Below are 17632 nucleotides of genomic sequence, written 5' to 3'. Positions count from 1 at the left end.
CATTCCTTGAGCAAGGGCTTGAAATTCAGCTTCTGCATTAGAATGGGATACTCTATCTTGCTTTTTGCTTCTCCATGTTACCAGACTATCTTCAAGAAATACACAATACCTAGAAGTAGATTTTCTATCGGTAATAGAACCTGCATAGTCCGCATCAGTATATATCTTCATAGTTAATGTGTCTTCCCTTTTGAATAATAACCCCTTTCCTGGACTTGACTTCAAGTATTGGAGAATTTTTTCAACTGCTTGCATGTGTCTCTCTCTTGGATCATGCATAAATTTGCTCACCACTCATAGCATAAGCAATGTCTGGTCTTGTGTGTGATAGATAAATCAATTTTCCTACCAATCTCTGATATTGTGATACAAGAAGGCCTAGCACCATTGGGCCTATCACAAGAGGGATGATCAAGAAGCTACAAGATGAGTACTCTCCCAAAGGCCAAACCCTCTTTGCTATCTTTGGATGGAAGATTGGAGACCTAGAAGATGCTTTTAAGATGCCAAAACATGGAGAAGGGTAAAAGTGGACTTTGACACATGGGGGGGTGTGCATAGTAGCCTAAGGGGTAGTATTAGCTTATTTTAATTCCACTTATGCGCCTATGTAATAAGCCACGTGAATAATATGGCTTCTAGAAAGCCATCACACTTGGCACATGTGGGTGAGGTGGCACTTGATCCGTATTTTGTGGATCTACTTACCTCACATGCATGGCATTGCATGGACTTGAGCTTTAGCTATATAATCTCCTGGGATAAGCATGTATTTCACTTTTGGAAATATATAGAAGATGAATTCTGCACTTTGCAATTTTCTCTCATCCGAAAGTCCTCTCTACTTGCTTGCTCTTCCATTGCTATCTTCTTCCATTGTGGAAGCCGCCTGAGATAGCCTACCATTCCTTCAAGCCAACTTCCACTTCACTTCACCCTAATCACTTCAATCCGCTGCAAACATTTCATTCAGTCCAACCAAAACAGAGAGCCTTCTCTGCTACAACTTCTCCAGCACTGAACAATGCTTTCCTTACTGTTCCATTGATTCTTCAGTTGTAGCATAGCTGGTTGCTTCCTCCAATCTCACGGATCTGCTCCTATGCATCCTCCTTGATGCATCAAGTGGCATCATGAGCCTTGGTTCAAGTTAGAACCGTGAGATAAGTCCAGATTTCTTCCATTTCTTTGCTGTCAAAATTTCCTAGTTGTTCTTGATGTTTTCTGAAAATTCTGCACTGTTTTCATCAATCATTGTTGTGTTTAGGATCTAATCTTAACTTCATTGGCTACTAGCTGTCTTTGCTTGAGTTTTCCTTCATTTTATTCGGCTGTTATTGATTGTTTGAGTCTATTTTATCCTTTAAACATCATTTCCGATTTTGTCTTAAGTCTTGTTAGTTACTTTGCTGTTTTTGTTATCAAATCTGGTTTTCAACCAAGTTTTACCAAAAATCTGAGTTGTTTGAATGTGGCTACACCAATTAAGAGCAATGAATACTTCAGAAATGAGCTCAGGTGTTTAGATCTACCATTCAAACTCAAATTTGTGCTGGTTGTTCAAACCTGACAGAATTTCAGTTTCTGTTTTTTTTTGTTGCTGCATTGCCACTGTTTTTATGGTCATTTACTGTTCTATTGAACAGCAGTTGATTGATCCATTGTATGAACCATTTGGAAGATGAAATAAGTTGACTCTAAATAGTTTTTCATGTGGCAAGAGTGTCCAAGCATTTGGCCGAGATGCATGTATTTTCTTTGAGTAAATTCTGCCTAATTGTGTGTGGTTAGTATTAGATCATTGCTAACCATCCTCAACACTGAATTTCTGAATTTGTGCAATTTTCAAATACCATTTCTAACTCCTCTTTGCTGTTTTCAAATCAGAATTGCTTTTGAATCAAAATTTGACCATGCTAGTTGTTAAATTTAGCTGAAATCTGGTACTGCAGTAGTGATTTTCTGTTTTATATAGTTTTGATGCATCCAATTAGTTCCAACAAGTCATCATTCATCATCAAAACATGTTTGAATCATTGGAAAATAACTAGGCGCAGTACTGTTCATTTGGTATATTTTACTGCATTGAAAATTGACTCTGCTGAGAAACTGTGCTGGTTTTTGTCAATTTCTGCACTGCATTACTTTGCTTGATTCATTACGTTTAGATGCAGTAAAAGCCATGGTCCATTTAAAATATCAAGATAACAATTCAAAAGAGATATTACATATGTTAAAAGGCACTTAGGACCATTGTATCATCAGTTTCGAAAGTTTGAAGTGTATAGTATTGTTGCTGTTAAAATCTGGTGCAGAAATCTGGTGCAACTCATTCAGGCATTTCATCAAACAGTTTTGTCAATTTTCAATGCATAGCCAATTCGTGTGTGATTCTGATCTAAAGTCTTTTCTTTTGTTTTAAATCTGATCTAGAACCATTCTTAGGATCTATTTGAGGTGCCACCGTGTTTGAAACCCCTTTCATTGCTTGATTTTCGATTTTTTTCTACATTCCGCACACCAACTGTTTGAAAATTTTCCTGGTGTTGCTGTCTTTTGGTTGTGAAAAATTACAGCACTTGAGGTGATATTTTCAGTGATTAATTGGCTTGTTGGGTAGGTGGTTTATACCTCAGAAGGTGTATCACAATTGGAAGCATCAAAGAAGGTTCAATGAAGAGGAGCAAAGACAAGAAGATGGTACTTTGGATGGGAAACCTGTGACAATTCTGCACTTCCAAAGTGTGCTGCAGCAAGTGCCAAAGCTGCACTCTTGAGTGATCACTTGCAGCTGAGAGGATTGGTGTGAATTAAGCATAGTTCACTCTTTGTTTTTGAGAAGCCAAAGCTGCACACATCTTTCCCTTAGCCAATTCGCATTTTTTTCTTACAATTTACCAAATTTCTTTTGTGATTTCCTTTGGTTTCTTTGGTTGTAAGTTCCAAATCCAAGCAAATGAGGTGCTAGAGTTCACAAGTGCTCTTCCCTCATTTGTAACTAGACTCAAAGAAGTTTCACAACCTAAAATTGAGTAGTCGGTGAGTGTGTCTTAGATCCAAAGTCTAAGCCTCACCTAGGAGACCTCACTTTAATTGCTTTTCCAACTCTCGACTAGATAGCATATATCTTGTGCGAATAGGAAGCTCTCTTAGGGGTCCGAATTTAGAGTTTAGGTTGTGTCCTTTCTTTGCTTTGTGTTTTCTTTGTTGTCTTTAAGACTTAAGTGGATTTAAGAGTGATTTTGATCTAAGGACTCTAGTAAGTAGCAAGAAGCATATTTGGCAAGGATAAGGCTTGGTACTTAAGCATTCCTAGTGAATCACCTCCCTTACCTGGAATATTGCTTTCAAGTGAAAATCTTTAGTCTTTACTTCAAGAATAACATTTAAGTCCATCATAATGTCTAGAAGGCATTCTCCTAGGATTAGTGATAGTGAAAAAGAACATTTTTCTCTTCAAACTTTAGTTAATGAATTCAAGGAAATAAGAAGATAAATGAATGAAGAGAAAGCCAATAGAGAGCTTCAAAATGCTGTTATTCAAGATGAGTTGAGATTGATAAGGAAAAGTAACTCTAGGGGAAGTCAGAGTGAAAACTCTCAAGAGGGAGGGATGTCTATGAGTCTGGGTGATTATTACCCTCATCAGCCTTCTACTTCTAGAAGGCATAGGAGAAATTCTCATGCACCCCCACCCCCTAAAGAAGTCAATGTGGTGTTGCCTCACTTCCATGGGAAGGACAATGTAGAGGCTTATCTTGATTGGGAGATGAAGGTAGAACAATTGTTTGAATGCCATCAAGTGAGTGAAGAGAGGAAGGTCTCTCTAGCTACCCTAAGCTTTCAAGGGTATGCAATGTATTGGTGGACTGCCTTGGTCCAAGAGAGGCTTAGACATCAAGCCCCTCCCATCCACTATTGGAATGATCTCAAGTCTGCCCTTAGGAGGAGACACATTCCCTCCTACTACAATAGAGAACTCATGGATAAACTCCAAAGGTTACAACAAAGGTCTATGACAGTTGAGGAATATAGACAAAAGATGGAGTTGTATATGATGAGGGCAGGCATAGTGGAGGGTCCAGAAATTACTTTAGCTAGATTTTTAAGTGGGCTCAATTTTGACATAAGAGATAGGGTTGAACTTCTACCTTATAGAGATTTGAATGATCTTGTTCAAATGTGTATAAAGGTAGAACAACAAAACTTGAGAAAATCTTCTTCTAAAAGAATTCAAGTTCAACCTACTTTTGAAAAGAAAATTTTTAAAGAAAAAGAGCCATTTAAACCTCTAGCCAAAATAGAAGAGAGACCCAAGAAAGAAACACCCTCACACACCAGAACAAGTGAAATCAAATGCTTCAAATGTCTAGGAAGGGGTCATGTAGCTACTCAATGTCCTACAAAAAGAAACATTATTTTGAAAGGCAAGGACATTTATAGTAGTGAAAGTGACACCCCAACCAGTACAAGTGATAGTGAGGAAGAAGAGAGGGAAGAGGAAATATATGCTGATGATGGGCAACTTCTCATGGTGAGAAGGATACTTAGCAACCAACCAAGTCTTGAACACATATCACAAAGAGAGAACATCTTTCACACAAGATGTAAAATTCAAGAAAATCATTGTTCTCTCATTGTTGATAGTGGATCTTGTTGCAATTGTTGTAGCACAAGGTTGGTTGAGAAGTTGAAGCTTGATATTATACCCCATCCAAAACCTTATAAACTTCATTGGCTAAATGAAGATGGGGATATAATAGTCAAGAATCAAGTGAAGTTGGCATTTTCCATTGGGAACTTCAAAGATGAAGTTTTATGTGATATAGTTCCCATGGAAGCATGTCATGTGTTATTGGGGAGACCATGGCAATTTGATCATCAAACTATCCATCATGGTCTAACCAATACCATCACTATCCATCAAAAGGACAAAAAGTTTGTGCTTCATCCTTTGACTCCTACCCAAGTGGCTAAGGATCAAGCACAAATGAAGTCTTTAAGAAAGCAAGAACATGATCAAAAGAAAAAGTCAAAAAGAAAGGAGGGTATAGCAACAAGTGTGCCACCTAAGGTCACTCAACATGAAGTCCTTTTAAACAAAGAGACTTTAATCAATACACTTCAAGTTGAGCAACCATCATATCTTCTTCTTTGTCAAGGGACACTTACATGCACATCTAGTGATTCAAAGACTTCAACTCTTTCTCCATCCATTCAAAAACTTTTGAAAGAATTTGATGATCTATTCCCACAAGAAATTCCAAAAGGGCTTCCACCCATAAGAGGAATTGAACATCAAATTGATTTCATTCCAGGGGCAGTTCTTCCTAATAGGCCAGCCTATAGGACAAACCCCCAAGAAACTAAGGAGATTGAGACACAAGTCCAAGAGTTGCTAGATAAAGGCTTAGTTCAAAAGAGTCTAAGTCCCTGTGCTGTACCAGTGTTGCTTGTACCAAAAAAAGATGGGAAGTGGCGCATGTGTTGTGATTGTAGGGCTATCAACAACATCACAATCAAGTATAGACATCCCATTCCTAGGCTTGATGATATGTTGGATGAATTGCATGGAGCACAAATATTTTCAAAGGTAGATTTAAAAAGTGGCTATCACCAAATAAGAATTAAAGAAGGTGATGAATGGAAAACTGCCTTTAAGACCAAGTTTGGATTATATGAATGGCTAGTTATGCCTTTTGGTCTTACAAATGCTCCAAGCACATTCATGAGACTTATGAATCATGTCCTTAGGGATTGCATTGGGAAGTTTGTAGTTGTCTACTTTGATGACATCTTGGTATATAGTCAAAATTTGCAAACTCATGAAAATCATTTGAGAGTTGTTTTAACAATTCTTAGAAAACACAAATTGTTTGCAAACTTTGACAAGTGTACCTTTTGTGTTGATAGTATCATATTTCTTGGATTTGTGGTCACCAAAAATGGGGTTCATGTGGACCCAGAAAAAATAAAGGCCATCCAAGATTGGCCTCCTCCAAAGAATGTAGGAGAAGTAAGGAGCTTCCATGGGTTGGCAAGCTTTTATAGAAGATTTGTTCCTAACTTCTCTAGTCTTGCTTCACCTCTCAATGAGTTGGTGAAAAAAGATGTTACATTCCATTGGGGGGATAAACAACAAAAAGCTTTTGAGCTACTCAAAGAGAAGCTCACACAAGCACCCATTCTAGCTTTGCCAAATTTTTCCAAAACTTTTGAGCTAGAATGTGATGCTTCAGGATTTGGTATAGGTGCAGTATTATTACAAGAAGGACACCCAATTGCATACTTTAGTGAAAAACTTCATGGTGCCTCTTGTAATTACCCCACCTATGACAAAGAACTCTATGCACTTGTGAGGGCTCTTCAAACTTGGGAACATTACCTTGTTGCCAAGGAGTTTATCATTCATAGTGATCATGAATCACTTAAGTATTTGAAGAGTCAACACAAGTTACAGAAGAGGCATGCTAAGTGGTTGGAATTCATTGAACAATTCACTTATGTTATTAAATACAAGAAAGGAAAATCCAATGTGGTGGCTGATGCTTTGTCAAGAAAAATTAATCTATTAGCCACATTGGGAGCTCAAATTCTTGGATTTAATAACATTCTTGAATTGTATTCACAAGATCCTGATTTTGCTCATATCTATGAGGAATGTCTCAATAGGCCTCAAGGAGGATTCTATGTGAAAGAAGGGTATCTTTTTAAAGAAGGAAAAATTTGTATTCCTCAAGGTTCACATAGAAAACTCCTTGTTAAAGAGACACATGAGGGAGGATTAATGGGGCATTTTGGGGTAGAAAAAACCCTTGGCATGTTGAAAGAAAAATTCTTTTGGCCTCACATGAGAAGGGATGTTCAAAGGCATTGTTTTAAGTGTATAACTTGTTTAGAAGCTAAATCTAAATCAATGCCTCATGGACTTTATACTCCTTTGGATGTTGCTTCCACCCCTTGGGAAGAGATAAGTATGGATTTTGTGTTAGGTCTTCCCAAAACTTCTAGGGGTTTTGATTCTATCTTTGTGGTGGTAGATAGATTTAGCAAAATGGCTCATTTTATACCTTGCCACAAAGTAGATGATGCAAGCAACATTGCAAAGTTATTCTTTAGAGATGTGGTTAAACTTCATGGTCTACCTAAGGTAATAGTTTCGGATAGAGATACAAAATTTCTTAGTCACTTTTGGAGGACCTTATGGTCTAGATTAGGGACTAAGTTATCTTTTTCTACTACTTGCCATCCTCAAACAGATGGTCAAACTGAGGTAGTAAATAGATCTCTTTCCACTTTACTAAGGGTAGTTCTAAAAGGCAATCACAAATCTTGGGATGAGTATCTTCCTCATGTTGAGTTTGCCTACAATAGAGTAGTTCATGGAACTACTAAATTGTCTCCTTTTGAAGTTGTTTATGGTTTTAATCCTTTGACACCCATGGATTTAATACCCCTTCCAAATTCTATTGATTTTGTTCATCAAGAGGGGGTATCTAAATCTAAGTTTATCAAAGAATTACATCACAAGGTTAAAAATCAAATTCAACAACAAAATGAGAAATATGCCAAGCAACACAACAAGGGCAAGAAAGAGTTAATCTTCAATGAAGGTGATCTAGTTTGGGTTCATCTTAGAAAGGAAAGATTTCCTCAACTAAGAAAATCCAAACTCAATCCTAGAGGAGATGGACCTTTTAGAGTGATAAGGAGGATAAATAACAATGCATATCAAATTGATCTTCCCCCTGAATATGGTGTTCATGCTACTTTCAATATATCTGACCTTAAACCTTTTGCAGGTTGTGCAAGTGAAGATGAAGACCCTATGGATTTGAGGGCAAATCCCTCTCAAGAGGGAGGGGATGATACAAGAAGGCCTAGCACCATTGGGCCTATCACAAGAGGGATGATCAAGAAGCTACAAGATGAGTACTCTCCCAAAGGTCAAACCCTCTTTGCTATCTTTGGATGGAAGATTGGAGACCTAGAAGATGCTTTTAAGATGCCAAAACATGGAGAAGGGTAAAAGTGGACTTTGACACATGGGGAGGTGTGCATAGTAGCCTAAGGGGTAGTATTAGCTTATTTTAATTCCACTTATGCGCCTATGTAATAAGCCACGTGAATAATATGGCTTCTAGAAAGCCATCACACTTGGCACATGTGGGTGAGGTGGCACTTGATCCGTATTTTGTGGATCTACTTACCTCACATGCATGGCATTGCATGGACTTGAGATTTAGCTATATAATCTCCTGGGATAAGCATGTATTTCACTTTTGGAAATATATAGAAGATGAATTCTGCACTTTGCAATTTTCTCTCATCCGAAAGTCCTCTCTACTTGCTTGCTCTTCCATTGCTATCTTCTTCCATTGTGGAAGCCGCCTGAGATAGCCTACCATTCCTTCAAGCTAACTTCCACTTCACTTCACCCTAATCACTTCAATCCGCTGCAAACATTTCATTCAGTCCAACCAAAACAGAGAGCCTTCTCTGCTACAACTTCTCCAGCACTGAACAATGCTTTCCTTACTGTTCCATTGATTCTTCAGTTGCAGCAGAGCTGGTTGCTTCCTCCAATCTCACGGATCTGCTCCTATGCATCCTCCTTGATGCATCATATTGGGTCTTCTCTATAGGAGCACTTTCTTCACTTCCAATTATGTGATTCTGTTCTATAGGAACTGTTGAGGTTCTACATCCCAGCTTTCCCGTTTCTTTGAGGAGATCAAGTACATATTTCCTTTGGGAGATGAAAATTCTGTTCTTTGAGTAGGCAACCTCTATTCCAAGAAAATATTTGAGTTTTCCTAGGTCTTTCATTTCAAACTGAGCTGTCAATTTATCTTTTAGTGCCAACTTTTCTGTTTCATCATCTCCTGCAATAATCATATCATCCACATAGACAAGTAATAGAGTGATTTTACCTGTAGAAGAGTGCTTTATGAATAGAGTATGATCTCCTTGGCTTTGTCTATATTCCAAGGAAACCATTGCTTTTGTAAATCTTCCAAACCATGCTCTAGGGGATTGCTTAAGACCATATAATGCTTTCTTCAGGAGGCATACCTTGTTTCTTTCATTTTTCACTTCAAAACCTGGGGGAATCTCCATGTACACTTCCTCATCTAGATTTCCATGAAGAAAGGCATTCTTCACATCTAGCTGGTGTAAGTCCCATCCAAAATGGGCAACCAAAGAGAGAATAACTCAAACTATATTCATCTTTGCTACTAGGGAAAATGTCTCCTCATAGTCAATCCATATGTTTGGGTATATCCTTTTGCCACCAATCTAGCTTTATATCTTTCTATTGTCCCATCTACCTTATGTTTCACTATGAATATCCATCTACACCCTACTGCCTTCTTGTCTATTGGCTTATCAACAATCTCCCAAGTTGAATTTCTTTCTAATGCATTCATCTCTTCTTTCATGGCTTGATTCCAATGTTCAATTTTCATGGCCTCCTGGATTGAGGTAGGAATTTCTGTGGCATCAATGGCAGCAATAAAAATTTTGTGCTTATTAGAGAGATTGTTAGTGCAAACATACTGAGAAATAGGATATTTAGCACATGATCTTCTTCCCTTTCTCAATGCAATGGGTAAATCCTCAGTAATACTTACCTCCTCTCATTGATATCTTCAGGGATCCTCGCCTCCGGATTAGACAATTTTTCTTGCTCGAGAGTTGAAGTGGGTTGTTTTCTTCTTTCATATTTGTTGCAAAAAAATCTGTCTTCTTCCTCTTCTTCCTCACTGTGGACTATGGTAGCTTCATTGCTCAGGTCTTGGGCATCCTACAAAGACAAACGTGGTAATGACAAGAAGGAGAGTTCATCCACTTCAAGTGCTTTCTCCCCCTGAAGTGGTGGACTGACATAAAGGATTGTGTTCCATGAAAGGTGACATCCATGGTGATAAAGACGCGAAGACTCGGAGGATGATAACATTTGTACCCTTTTTTATTAGAAGGATACCCAATAAAGACACATTTAAGAGCTCTGGGATCTAATTTACCACGGTTAGGATGATGAGAGTGAACAAAAATAACATATCCAAAGACTCGACTAGGTAGACTCGTTATTATGGAAGAAGAAGGAACAAAAGACAATAGAGACTCTATAGGACTAATGTCATTTAAGATAGAGTGGGTAACCTGTTGATGAGATATGTGGAAGTTAACACAGCTTCTCCCCAGTAATTTTTTGGAACAAACATTTGAAAAAGAATAGCTCTAGTTACTTCAAGAAGATGACAATTCTTTCTTTCAGCAACCCCATTTTGTTGAGGGGTGTTAACACAGGTTAGTTCATGAACAATACCATTATGAGACAAAAAATTGAGAAATTCATGATTCACATATTCAGTACCATTTATCAGACCTAATTCTTTTGATATTTTTTCCAAAATGATTTAGGACAAGATGGAAAAAATTAACAAAAATTTGAAAAACTTCAGATTTATTTTTCATAAGGTATGTCCATGTGACACGGGTACAATCGTCAATAAAGGTAACAAACCATTTGGCTCCAGAAATAGAATCTATGACAAGACCCCAAACATCAGAGTGAATTAAATCAAATGGAGAAATACTCTTTTTATTTCTAATAGGATAAGATGCACGATGGTGTTTTGACAATTGACAAATATCACAATTAAAAGACTCAATAGACTCTTTGGTAAACAAATGGGGAAATAAGGACTTGATAAGACTAAATGAAGGATGCCCAAGCCTTTGATGATGTAGCCATATTTGGGAATTTGCCCACGTCTCAAATGTAGCTTGTTGACTCATAATTTGTGTGTTGCTTTGGTCATCAAACTCTAAAAAATACAATCCACTTTGCTCCTTAGCAGTTAAAATCGTCTTCCCTGTGGCAAGGTCCTAAAAAACACAATAAGTTGGAAAAAATGTTACTGAAAAATTTAAATCCTTTGTGAGTTTTTGCACAGAGATAAGAATATTAGCTAATTGAGGAACATGTAAAACATCCTTCAATATAATAGATGAGTCCAAAATTATATTCCCAGAGCCGCATATAGGTATACCCTGACCATTCGCAACTGTAATAAGTTGTGCTTTATTGCTTTTACCATATGAGTCGAAAGACCCACTAAATGGTATCATATGATCAGTTGCACCTGAATCAAGGATCCAAATACCTTGAGACACTTGACCAACACTATTGAGACAAATCTTACCTTTTATGGACAGAGTACATGATCCAGAGGGCTTACTCATTGATTCAACCATTGCTTCCAAGCGCTCTAGTTTCTCCTTATAAGCTTTCATATCAAGATCTGGTGGTTGTGGATTATATTGTAAAGAACTAGATTGATTGGTGGCTTCCTGTTCTGAGGTAGTATGATTTACCCATCTTTCTTCCATGGAGTTTGAAGCATATTTCCTTGGTATGTCCAGATCTTTTACAGTATGAACAATAATCCCCATGAGTACCTTTTTCAAACGTCTTTCCCCTAACATTTGTTCCCTTGTGGACTCCCTTTCCAGTTGTCATGGCAGAGCCTGTGTTGGAGATCCCTCTGTTTAGCATGACAGTTCTCTGAGTTTCTTCTCCTCTTACCATAAAAAAACTTTTGACAGGGATGGTAATTTTTCTCTTCCAAAAATCTAAACCCGGATTGGGTCATACTCATGATTCAAGCCCTGGAGAAATTTAAAGATTCTTCCCCTTTCAATGAATTCAGCAAGAGCGGCAACATCTGTTTTACACATCTTTATTGTTTGGTTCTGATTGAATTCCATCCAAAGACCACTCAGGATTCTGTGATATTCTGATACGAAAAGGGAGCCCTGTTTTGTATTAAATATCCTGTTCTCAATGTCATAGTAAGCAGCAAGATCCTTTTTTAAAGAAAAAGTGCTCTGTAAATCATCCCATATTTCTTTTGCAAAAGAATGGAACATATAATTTCTCCTTATCTCAGGAATCATGGATTGCCACATCCAAGTCATAATTAATGAATCTTCATTGTCCCAAATTGAGAAATAAGTGTCATCTGGTTCTGGTGCTCCTCCATCTATGTGATCAAGTTTTGAACGACCCTTGAGAACTGTTAGATGTTAAGTTGTGTGTTTATGTTAATTGGGCTCAGCCCATTCTGTATTTAGGGTTTAACCCTTATCTTACATTATAAATAAACTACCCTATGTGTATGTTAAACACATAAGGGAGATTTCTCCTAATCTTCTCTACTATTTCATAAGAACCCTTCGAATAAATTGGCTCCATTGTAAGTAATTTTGACCATCCAACCGATCGGTACCTCCTATATTTGGTAGGTCATTAGGTACTCCCAAAGGAACCCTTTTTACTTCAGACATCCTGTAGAACGGAACTAGGAGTCTTTAGTGACCTTTTCCGAGATGACGATGGCATGTAGGTCACACCGAGAAGTGGAGCAAAACCTTCAAACTCATATCTGCTCAAATATAGGCCAAATGAGTCGTCACCGACCCCATGAACAGACTCTGGAGGCTCCGGCGACCCTGTATGTGGCAGCGGCGACGAGTGGGGCGCGTGGGTTACACACGCCGGCAATTGTGGCGGCGCGTGGCAGCTCCTCTCACAGAGCGACTTTCGGCGTTGTGATCGCCGATGTTAGGCGCACCTTTCTGCCCTATCAACGACCCCAACCAGTGACGGCGGCAGCGACGGTGGTCGGACAGCGACGACGGTGCGACTGTTGCAGCGGAATGGAGCCCCAAGATTTGGAGCTCTGACACCAAGTTGAAAATAAGACTTATTTATTATTATCAATCATGAAAAATACATTCTCATATTCTCTATTTGTAATAATCTAATTCTCCAAAAAAGTGAAATAGAGAAACAAAATAAAATAAAAGATTATGTATCTATATCTTCTAATTAGGAAGATTCTAAAGATATTTTCTCTAATTACAACACACTTTATACATATAATACTTTTATCTTTCTAATTAATAATGCAACATAATAGTTTATATAACATAGTTAATGGTAAGCATTCATAAAAATAATGCTTCCATCCATTTATAATTATTATTATAAATTAGGTTAGTAGAAAAAGAATAATATCTGGCTTCTTACCTAATGCATGAAAAACAGTTTGTAACTTATAGAGGTGCCGCGACAGATAATTTTTTCCAATTTTGTTTGAAAGTTAGAACTAATTAGCTGGTTGTTACTGAATAGATGAAAACTGCTTTCCCAAAATTAACATACCTATAACAAAATAAATAAAAAAGAGACCAAAAGTGTTCATGTTCATGTTCTTTGTTATATAAAAAAAAAAAAAAAAACTGACTTAGATTAATTTTTTTGGCATTGCAACTTGTATTTAACCTCCAAAGTTTGTTAAATTCCTTTTCATAGGTTGGGAACCAACCAAAAGTGAGGAAATTGATCTTAAATAAGCTCTCCAACATTTGTGCTCTTCAAAGGAGCCAACACCTTACACGTATATATGGGGGCGAAGTATACTCCTCTCCATATATGAGGACATTTTCGCCAACCTATGCTTTTCTTTTCCCCTCTCATTTCATTAATCACCATCCTAAACAAATTCAAACCTTTTCTCAGATCATAAATTCTGTTGTGGGACATTATTTTGTGTCACATCTTCGTCATCAACATTTTACTTCAATGGGTTGAAAGTGCATGATTGCTACCTAAGACAAACATGTTGCAAAGGGCAGCAAGCAATGCATATTCATGGTGGTGGGCCAGCCACATCCGGACAAAGCAGTCAAAATGGCTGGATCAAAGCCTCCATGGTATGTTTCTCAGTATGAAACCTCAATAATCAATTTGATTATTATTTTATCTTAAAATTCTCTAGTAACACCAAATCAAATATTGGATATTAAGAACCAGAATGTACCAAATTATCAATCTCAGGCGATTTAGAATCACCAACATTCTCATTTTCTCTTGATTTCCCAAACTACTTTGTGGAGAATTGTTGATTAAGATGGCTTGCAATTCACATGCATAAAAAAGAAGCTTTTCGTTTCAAAGATAGTAGCTGCATTTTCTTCAATGCACCATTTTCTCAGGCTACACATGCATACACTAAACAAGACATATGGTGTAGAATTAAGAGATGGTTTTAGAGAAAGGAATGCAAAATAATAGGAGCATAGGGAAATGAATTAATGACATTAAGAATGAAATAGGATAATGGCATAGTTGTATCAGTTTAATGGGTGCATAATGGATAGGAACAGAAGTTATCATGTTCATCATTATTATGCTTTAAGTTTTGGAATAAAATTGAGTGAATAATGAGGGAAACAAATAATGACAGATATGGAGGAGAAGGTGAATGAAGCCCTGGTTGTGCTGCGAGATGAAGGGGACTCATTTGCTAAGAGGGCAGAAATGTATTACAAGAAGAGGCCAGAGTTGGCAAATTTTGTGGAAGAAACCTTTCGAGCATATAAAGCCTTAGCAGACAGATATGATCATTTATCAAAGGAACTTCAAAGTGCAAACCGCACTATAGCCAGTGTTTTCCCAGACCAAGTCCCATGTCATATGGAAGAAGATGAGGAAGAAGAAAGTGACACAGGAACTAATTCAATATCATCAGACCCCAACAATCAAACACATGATAAACCATCCATTCCTAAAGTTCCAAAAACCCCAAAGAAGGATTTTAGAAGCCAGTCCATGTTGATCTCCAGAAAGGCCACACTTAAGAAGACTCCTAGCTCTGTAAAATACATTCCAACAATTTCATCTTCTGGTCTGACCAAGGATGAAGCTTTGGCAGAAATTGACAAGCTTCAGAAAGAAATATTGTCGCAGCAAACTGAGAAAGAGTTCGTAAGGAGTTTGTACGAACGCGCCTATGAAAAGTACTGGTCAATTGAAGACCAGATCACAGCAACACAGAAAAGAGTTTGCAGCTTGCAAGATGAGTTTGGTGTTGGGACAGTGATAGAAGACAATGATGCAAGAACTTTGATGGCAGCCACCGCTCTAAAATCATGCCAAGAGACTCTGGACAAGTTGAAAGAGATACAAGTTCAAGCATCTAAAGAAGCTAAAGAGGAGTATCAAAGAGTTAAGAAAGCTCATGAGATGTTTGAGATCCTAAGAGACCAATTCATTTCTAAATATATGACGGGTCAGCCAGAGCATGATGATGGGGACAAGTGTAAGAGTGTAGAAACAGATCAAAAAAGCATAGATGAAGAGATGGATCGGTTGGAGCAAGAGGCGCATAATGTGGGGCTATTGAGAGAGAAGATCAAACGAAAGTTGGAGGAAGATTCAAGCAATTCCTTAACTGTGACTGAAATGGCTGAGTGCATTGATGAGCTTGTAAATAAGATTTGTACCTTGGAAACAGCGGTTTCATCTCAGACTGGTTTGGTTAAGAGACTAAGATCAGACACAGATGGACTTCAGACAAGCATAAGAAAGTTGGAAGAAGACAAGGAAATGCTCATAGAAGACTCAGAAGTTACCAAGAAGAAGCTAAAGGAATTAGAGCGAGAGTTGTGGAGACTTAAAATGCTCAACCGAAGTGTCAGAAGTCAAGACAACACTCTCCAAACGCACTTTACTGAAGCTACCTGTAACCTTGAGCACCTTTCTGGAAAATTGACTTATATGAAGCCAGATGAGGAGGAGGAGAACTTGGTACTTTACAGGAAGAAGAGAACTGCTTCTGATGGTATACCAGGGAAAAAGTCTGATAAACATGGTGCTAACTTGTTTGTTAATAACTTAGATGTCAAGACAATAAAGGAAAAAGATGGTGCAAATATTCATAAGAACGAGTCTAATTCGATTGGGAGTAGTTTTCTTAATGAAAGCATTCAGAAGCTGCCATTCCATGAAAATGATAATTCATCTGATACAGTGAGCAATATTGACAATGAATCACAAGATTTGAACACTGGTGAGGGAGATCAACCTAACTGGAGGCAGATGTTTATGAGTGGATTAGATGACAGAGAAAAAATTTTGCTGGAGGAGTACACATCAGTCTTAATGAACTATAAGGAGGTCAGGGCTAAGCTCAATGATGTGGAAAAGAGAAGCCGAGACAGCATTTTTGAGTTGACACTTCAGGTAAGAGATTATATGGTTACTTCCAAATAAAGTCATGATAGGTATACTATGAACTTTCACATCTATGTTTTTAGCTCTTAGCTCTTAGCTCTTACTATGTAAAATTTTGCCTACAGCTTAGGGAGATGAAGAATGCTCTTGTGGCAAAGGATAAAGAGATACAGTTTTTACGTCAGAAGCTAAACTGTCCAGATGCAAATCCTGATGAAAGTCCCTACACCAACACCACGGAATACAAATATACACCCAATGAAGCAGTTCTTCGAAGAGCAAGTCAAAGAGCATATGGGTCAGACTCAGAAGTTTTACATTTAAATTCAAATGCAGATGCAAATGCAAATGCAAATGCAGTTACCCCTTTCTCAGAACATCACGGTGAAACTGAAAGCACGAGAAGTATGACCTTATCATCTCTGAAAATGACACTTGGAAGGCTCATGGAAAATCAGGATAAGCGCCATGACCTTTCGAACATGGAACTGAAATTCCGTTCAGCCATCGATGACTTAATGGAAGAGAACTTGGAGTTCTGGTTGAGGTTTAGCACTTCAGTTCATCAGATTCAAAAGTTTCAAAACTCTATTCAGGACTTGAAAGCTGAGCTGAAAATGATAAGGGAAAGAAACGCGAAATCTGAAGGGCATTCAAATAATAAACATCATATGCAATCTGAACTCAGGCCAATTTTCAGACACCTTAGAGAAATAAGAACCGAGTTATCACTGTGGGTGGAACACAATGCAGTACTTCAGGATGAACTGCAAGGAAGGTACTCATCTTTGAGCAACATCCAAGATGAGATAGCAAGAGCGGGGTACGCGGAATCCGGAGCCGACCACGCTGAGCTAATTAGCAAGTACCAAGCTGCAAAGTTTCAAGGTGAGATTCTCAACATGAAGCAAGAGAACAGCAAGGTTGCAAGTGAACTTCAAGCAGGTCTTAGCCTTGTGAAGGGAATGAAAGTTGATGTTGAGAAGACACTTGATGAGCTAGATGAAGCTATTGGTGATAGTAGTAAGAGTGTCAGCCAGATAAAAAAATCCAGTAGTCGTGCTCGAATACCCTTGAGGTCTTTCTTGTTTGGAGTCAAGTTAAAGAAGCAAAAGAATCATCCTTCACTGTTTGCATGTGTCAACCCAGCATTGCAAAGGCAACACAGTTTCAATGAACAAGCACCAGCTCCAATTTAGAACAACTTCCACCAGTACTTGGATTCTACTCTAAATTATGTAACAGTACTGTGATTGTGATAATATATAAAAGCTGAGTCCTCGTGCTGTTTTAATTTTAATTGCAACATTGACTTACAATCCTTTCTTGAAGTGCGTGAGTTCATCTGTATAAAAGCAAATGGAATTTTATCTTTAATTTTGGTAGCCTTTTGCATGTGTAGTTTCATAATATGATATGACATGCATTTTAAATGTAAAATTATTTATCTTTGAAGAAGATTTTTTGTTTATGGCAGAAGTTTCCCCTTGGCAAATGATTATGAATAATGTGTTTTTTATTTAACCATATGGCAGTCTTAAA

The 17632-nt window shown here is 37.8% G+C and overlaps 2 protein-coding genes across 2 annotated transcripts; one reads left to right on the top strand and one right to left on the bottom strand.

Moving 5' to 3' along the window:
• Positions 1–11643: 11643 nt before the first annotated feature.
• Positions 11644–12357, bottom strand: LOC148195101 (uncharacterized). The gene is made up of 2 exons (XM_088095089.1): positions 12300–12357; positions 11644–12086 (listed from the first exon to the last, which is right to left on the bottom strand). The coding sequence occupies exons 1-2, from the start codon at positions 12355–12357 to the stop codon at positions 11644–11646; spliced, it is 501 nt and encodes a 166-aa protein (XP_087951215.1).
• Positions 12358–13694: 1337 nt separating this feature from the next.
• LOC124848313 (spindle pole body component 110) lies at positions 13695–17289 on the top strand. The gene is made up of 3 exons (XM_047325964.2): positions 13695–13788; positions 14322–16099; positions 16216–17289. The coding sequence occupies exons 1-3, from the start codon at positions 13695–13697 to the stop codon at positions 17287–17289; spliced, it is 2946 nt and encodes a 981-aa protein (XP_047181920.2).
• Positions 17290–17632: the final 343 nt, after the last annotated feature.

This window comes from Vigna umbellata, chromosome 7 (assembly GCF_029865625.1).
Source record: "Vigna umbellata cultivar VRB3 chromosome 7, Vumbellata_1.0, whole genome shotgun sequence".
NCBI classification, from domain to species: domain Eukaryota; kingdom Viridiplantae; phylum Streptophyta; class Magnoliopsida; order Fabales; family Fabaceae; genus Vigna; species Vigna umbellata.
The sequence above is the reverse complement of the archived record's forward strand: the minus strand, read 5'-3'. Positions and strand labels throughout refer to the sequence as shown.

Excerpts from the sequence above, each read along its gene's own strand:
- LOC148195101 (XM_088095089.1), bottom strand. The coding sequence starts at position 12,357 with ATGTCTGAAGTAAAAAGGGTTCCTTTGGGAGTACCTAATGACCTACCA. Across the intron at positions 12,087-12,299 it reads TGACCTACCAAATATAGGAG|TTCTCAAGGGTCGTTCAAAA; the intron begins GTACCGATCGGT and ends AACATCTAACAG.
- LOC124848313 (XM_047325964.2), top strand. The coding sequence starts at position 13,695 with ATGTTGCAAAGGGCAGCAAGCAATGCATATTCATGGTGGTGGGCCAGC. Across the intron at positions 13,789-14,321 it reads GCTGGATCAAAGCCTCCATG|ATATGGAGGAGAAGGTGAAT; the intron begins GTATGTTTCTCA and ends AAATAATGACAG. Across the intron at positions 16,100-16,215 it reads TTTTTGAGTTGACACTTCAG|CTTAGGGAGATGAAGAATGC; the intron begins GTAAGAGATTAT and ends TTTTGCCTACAG.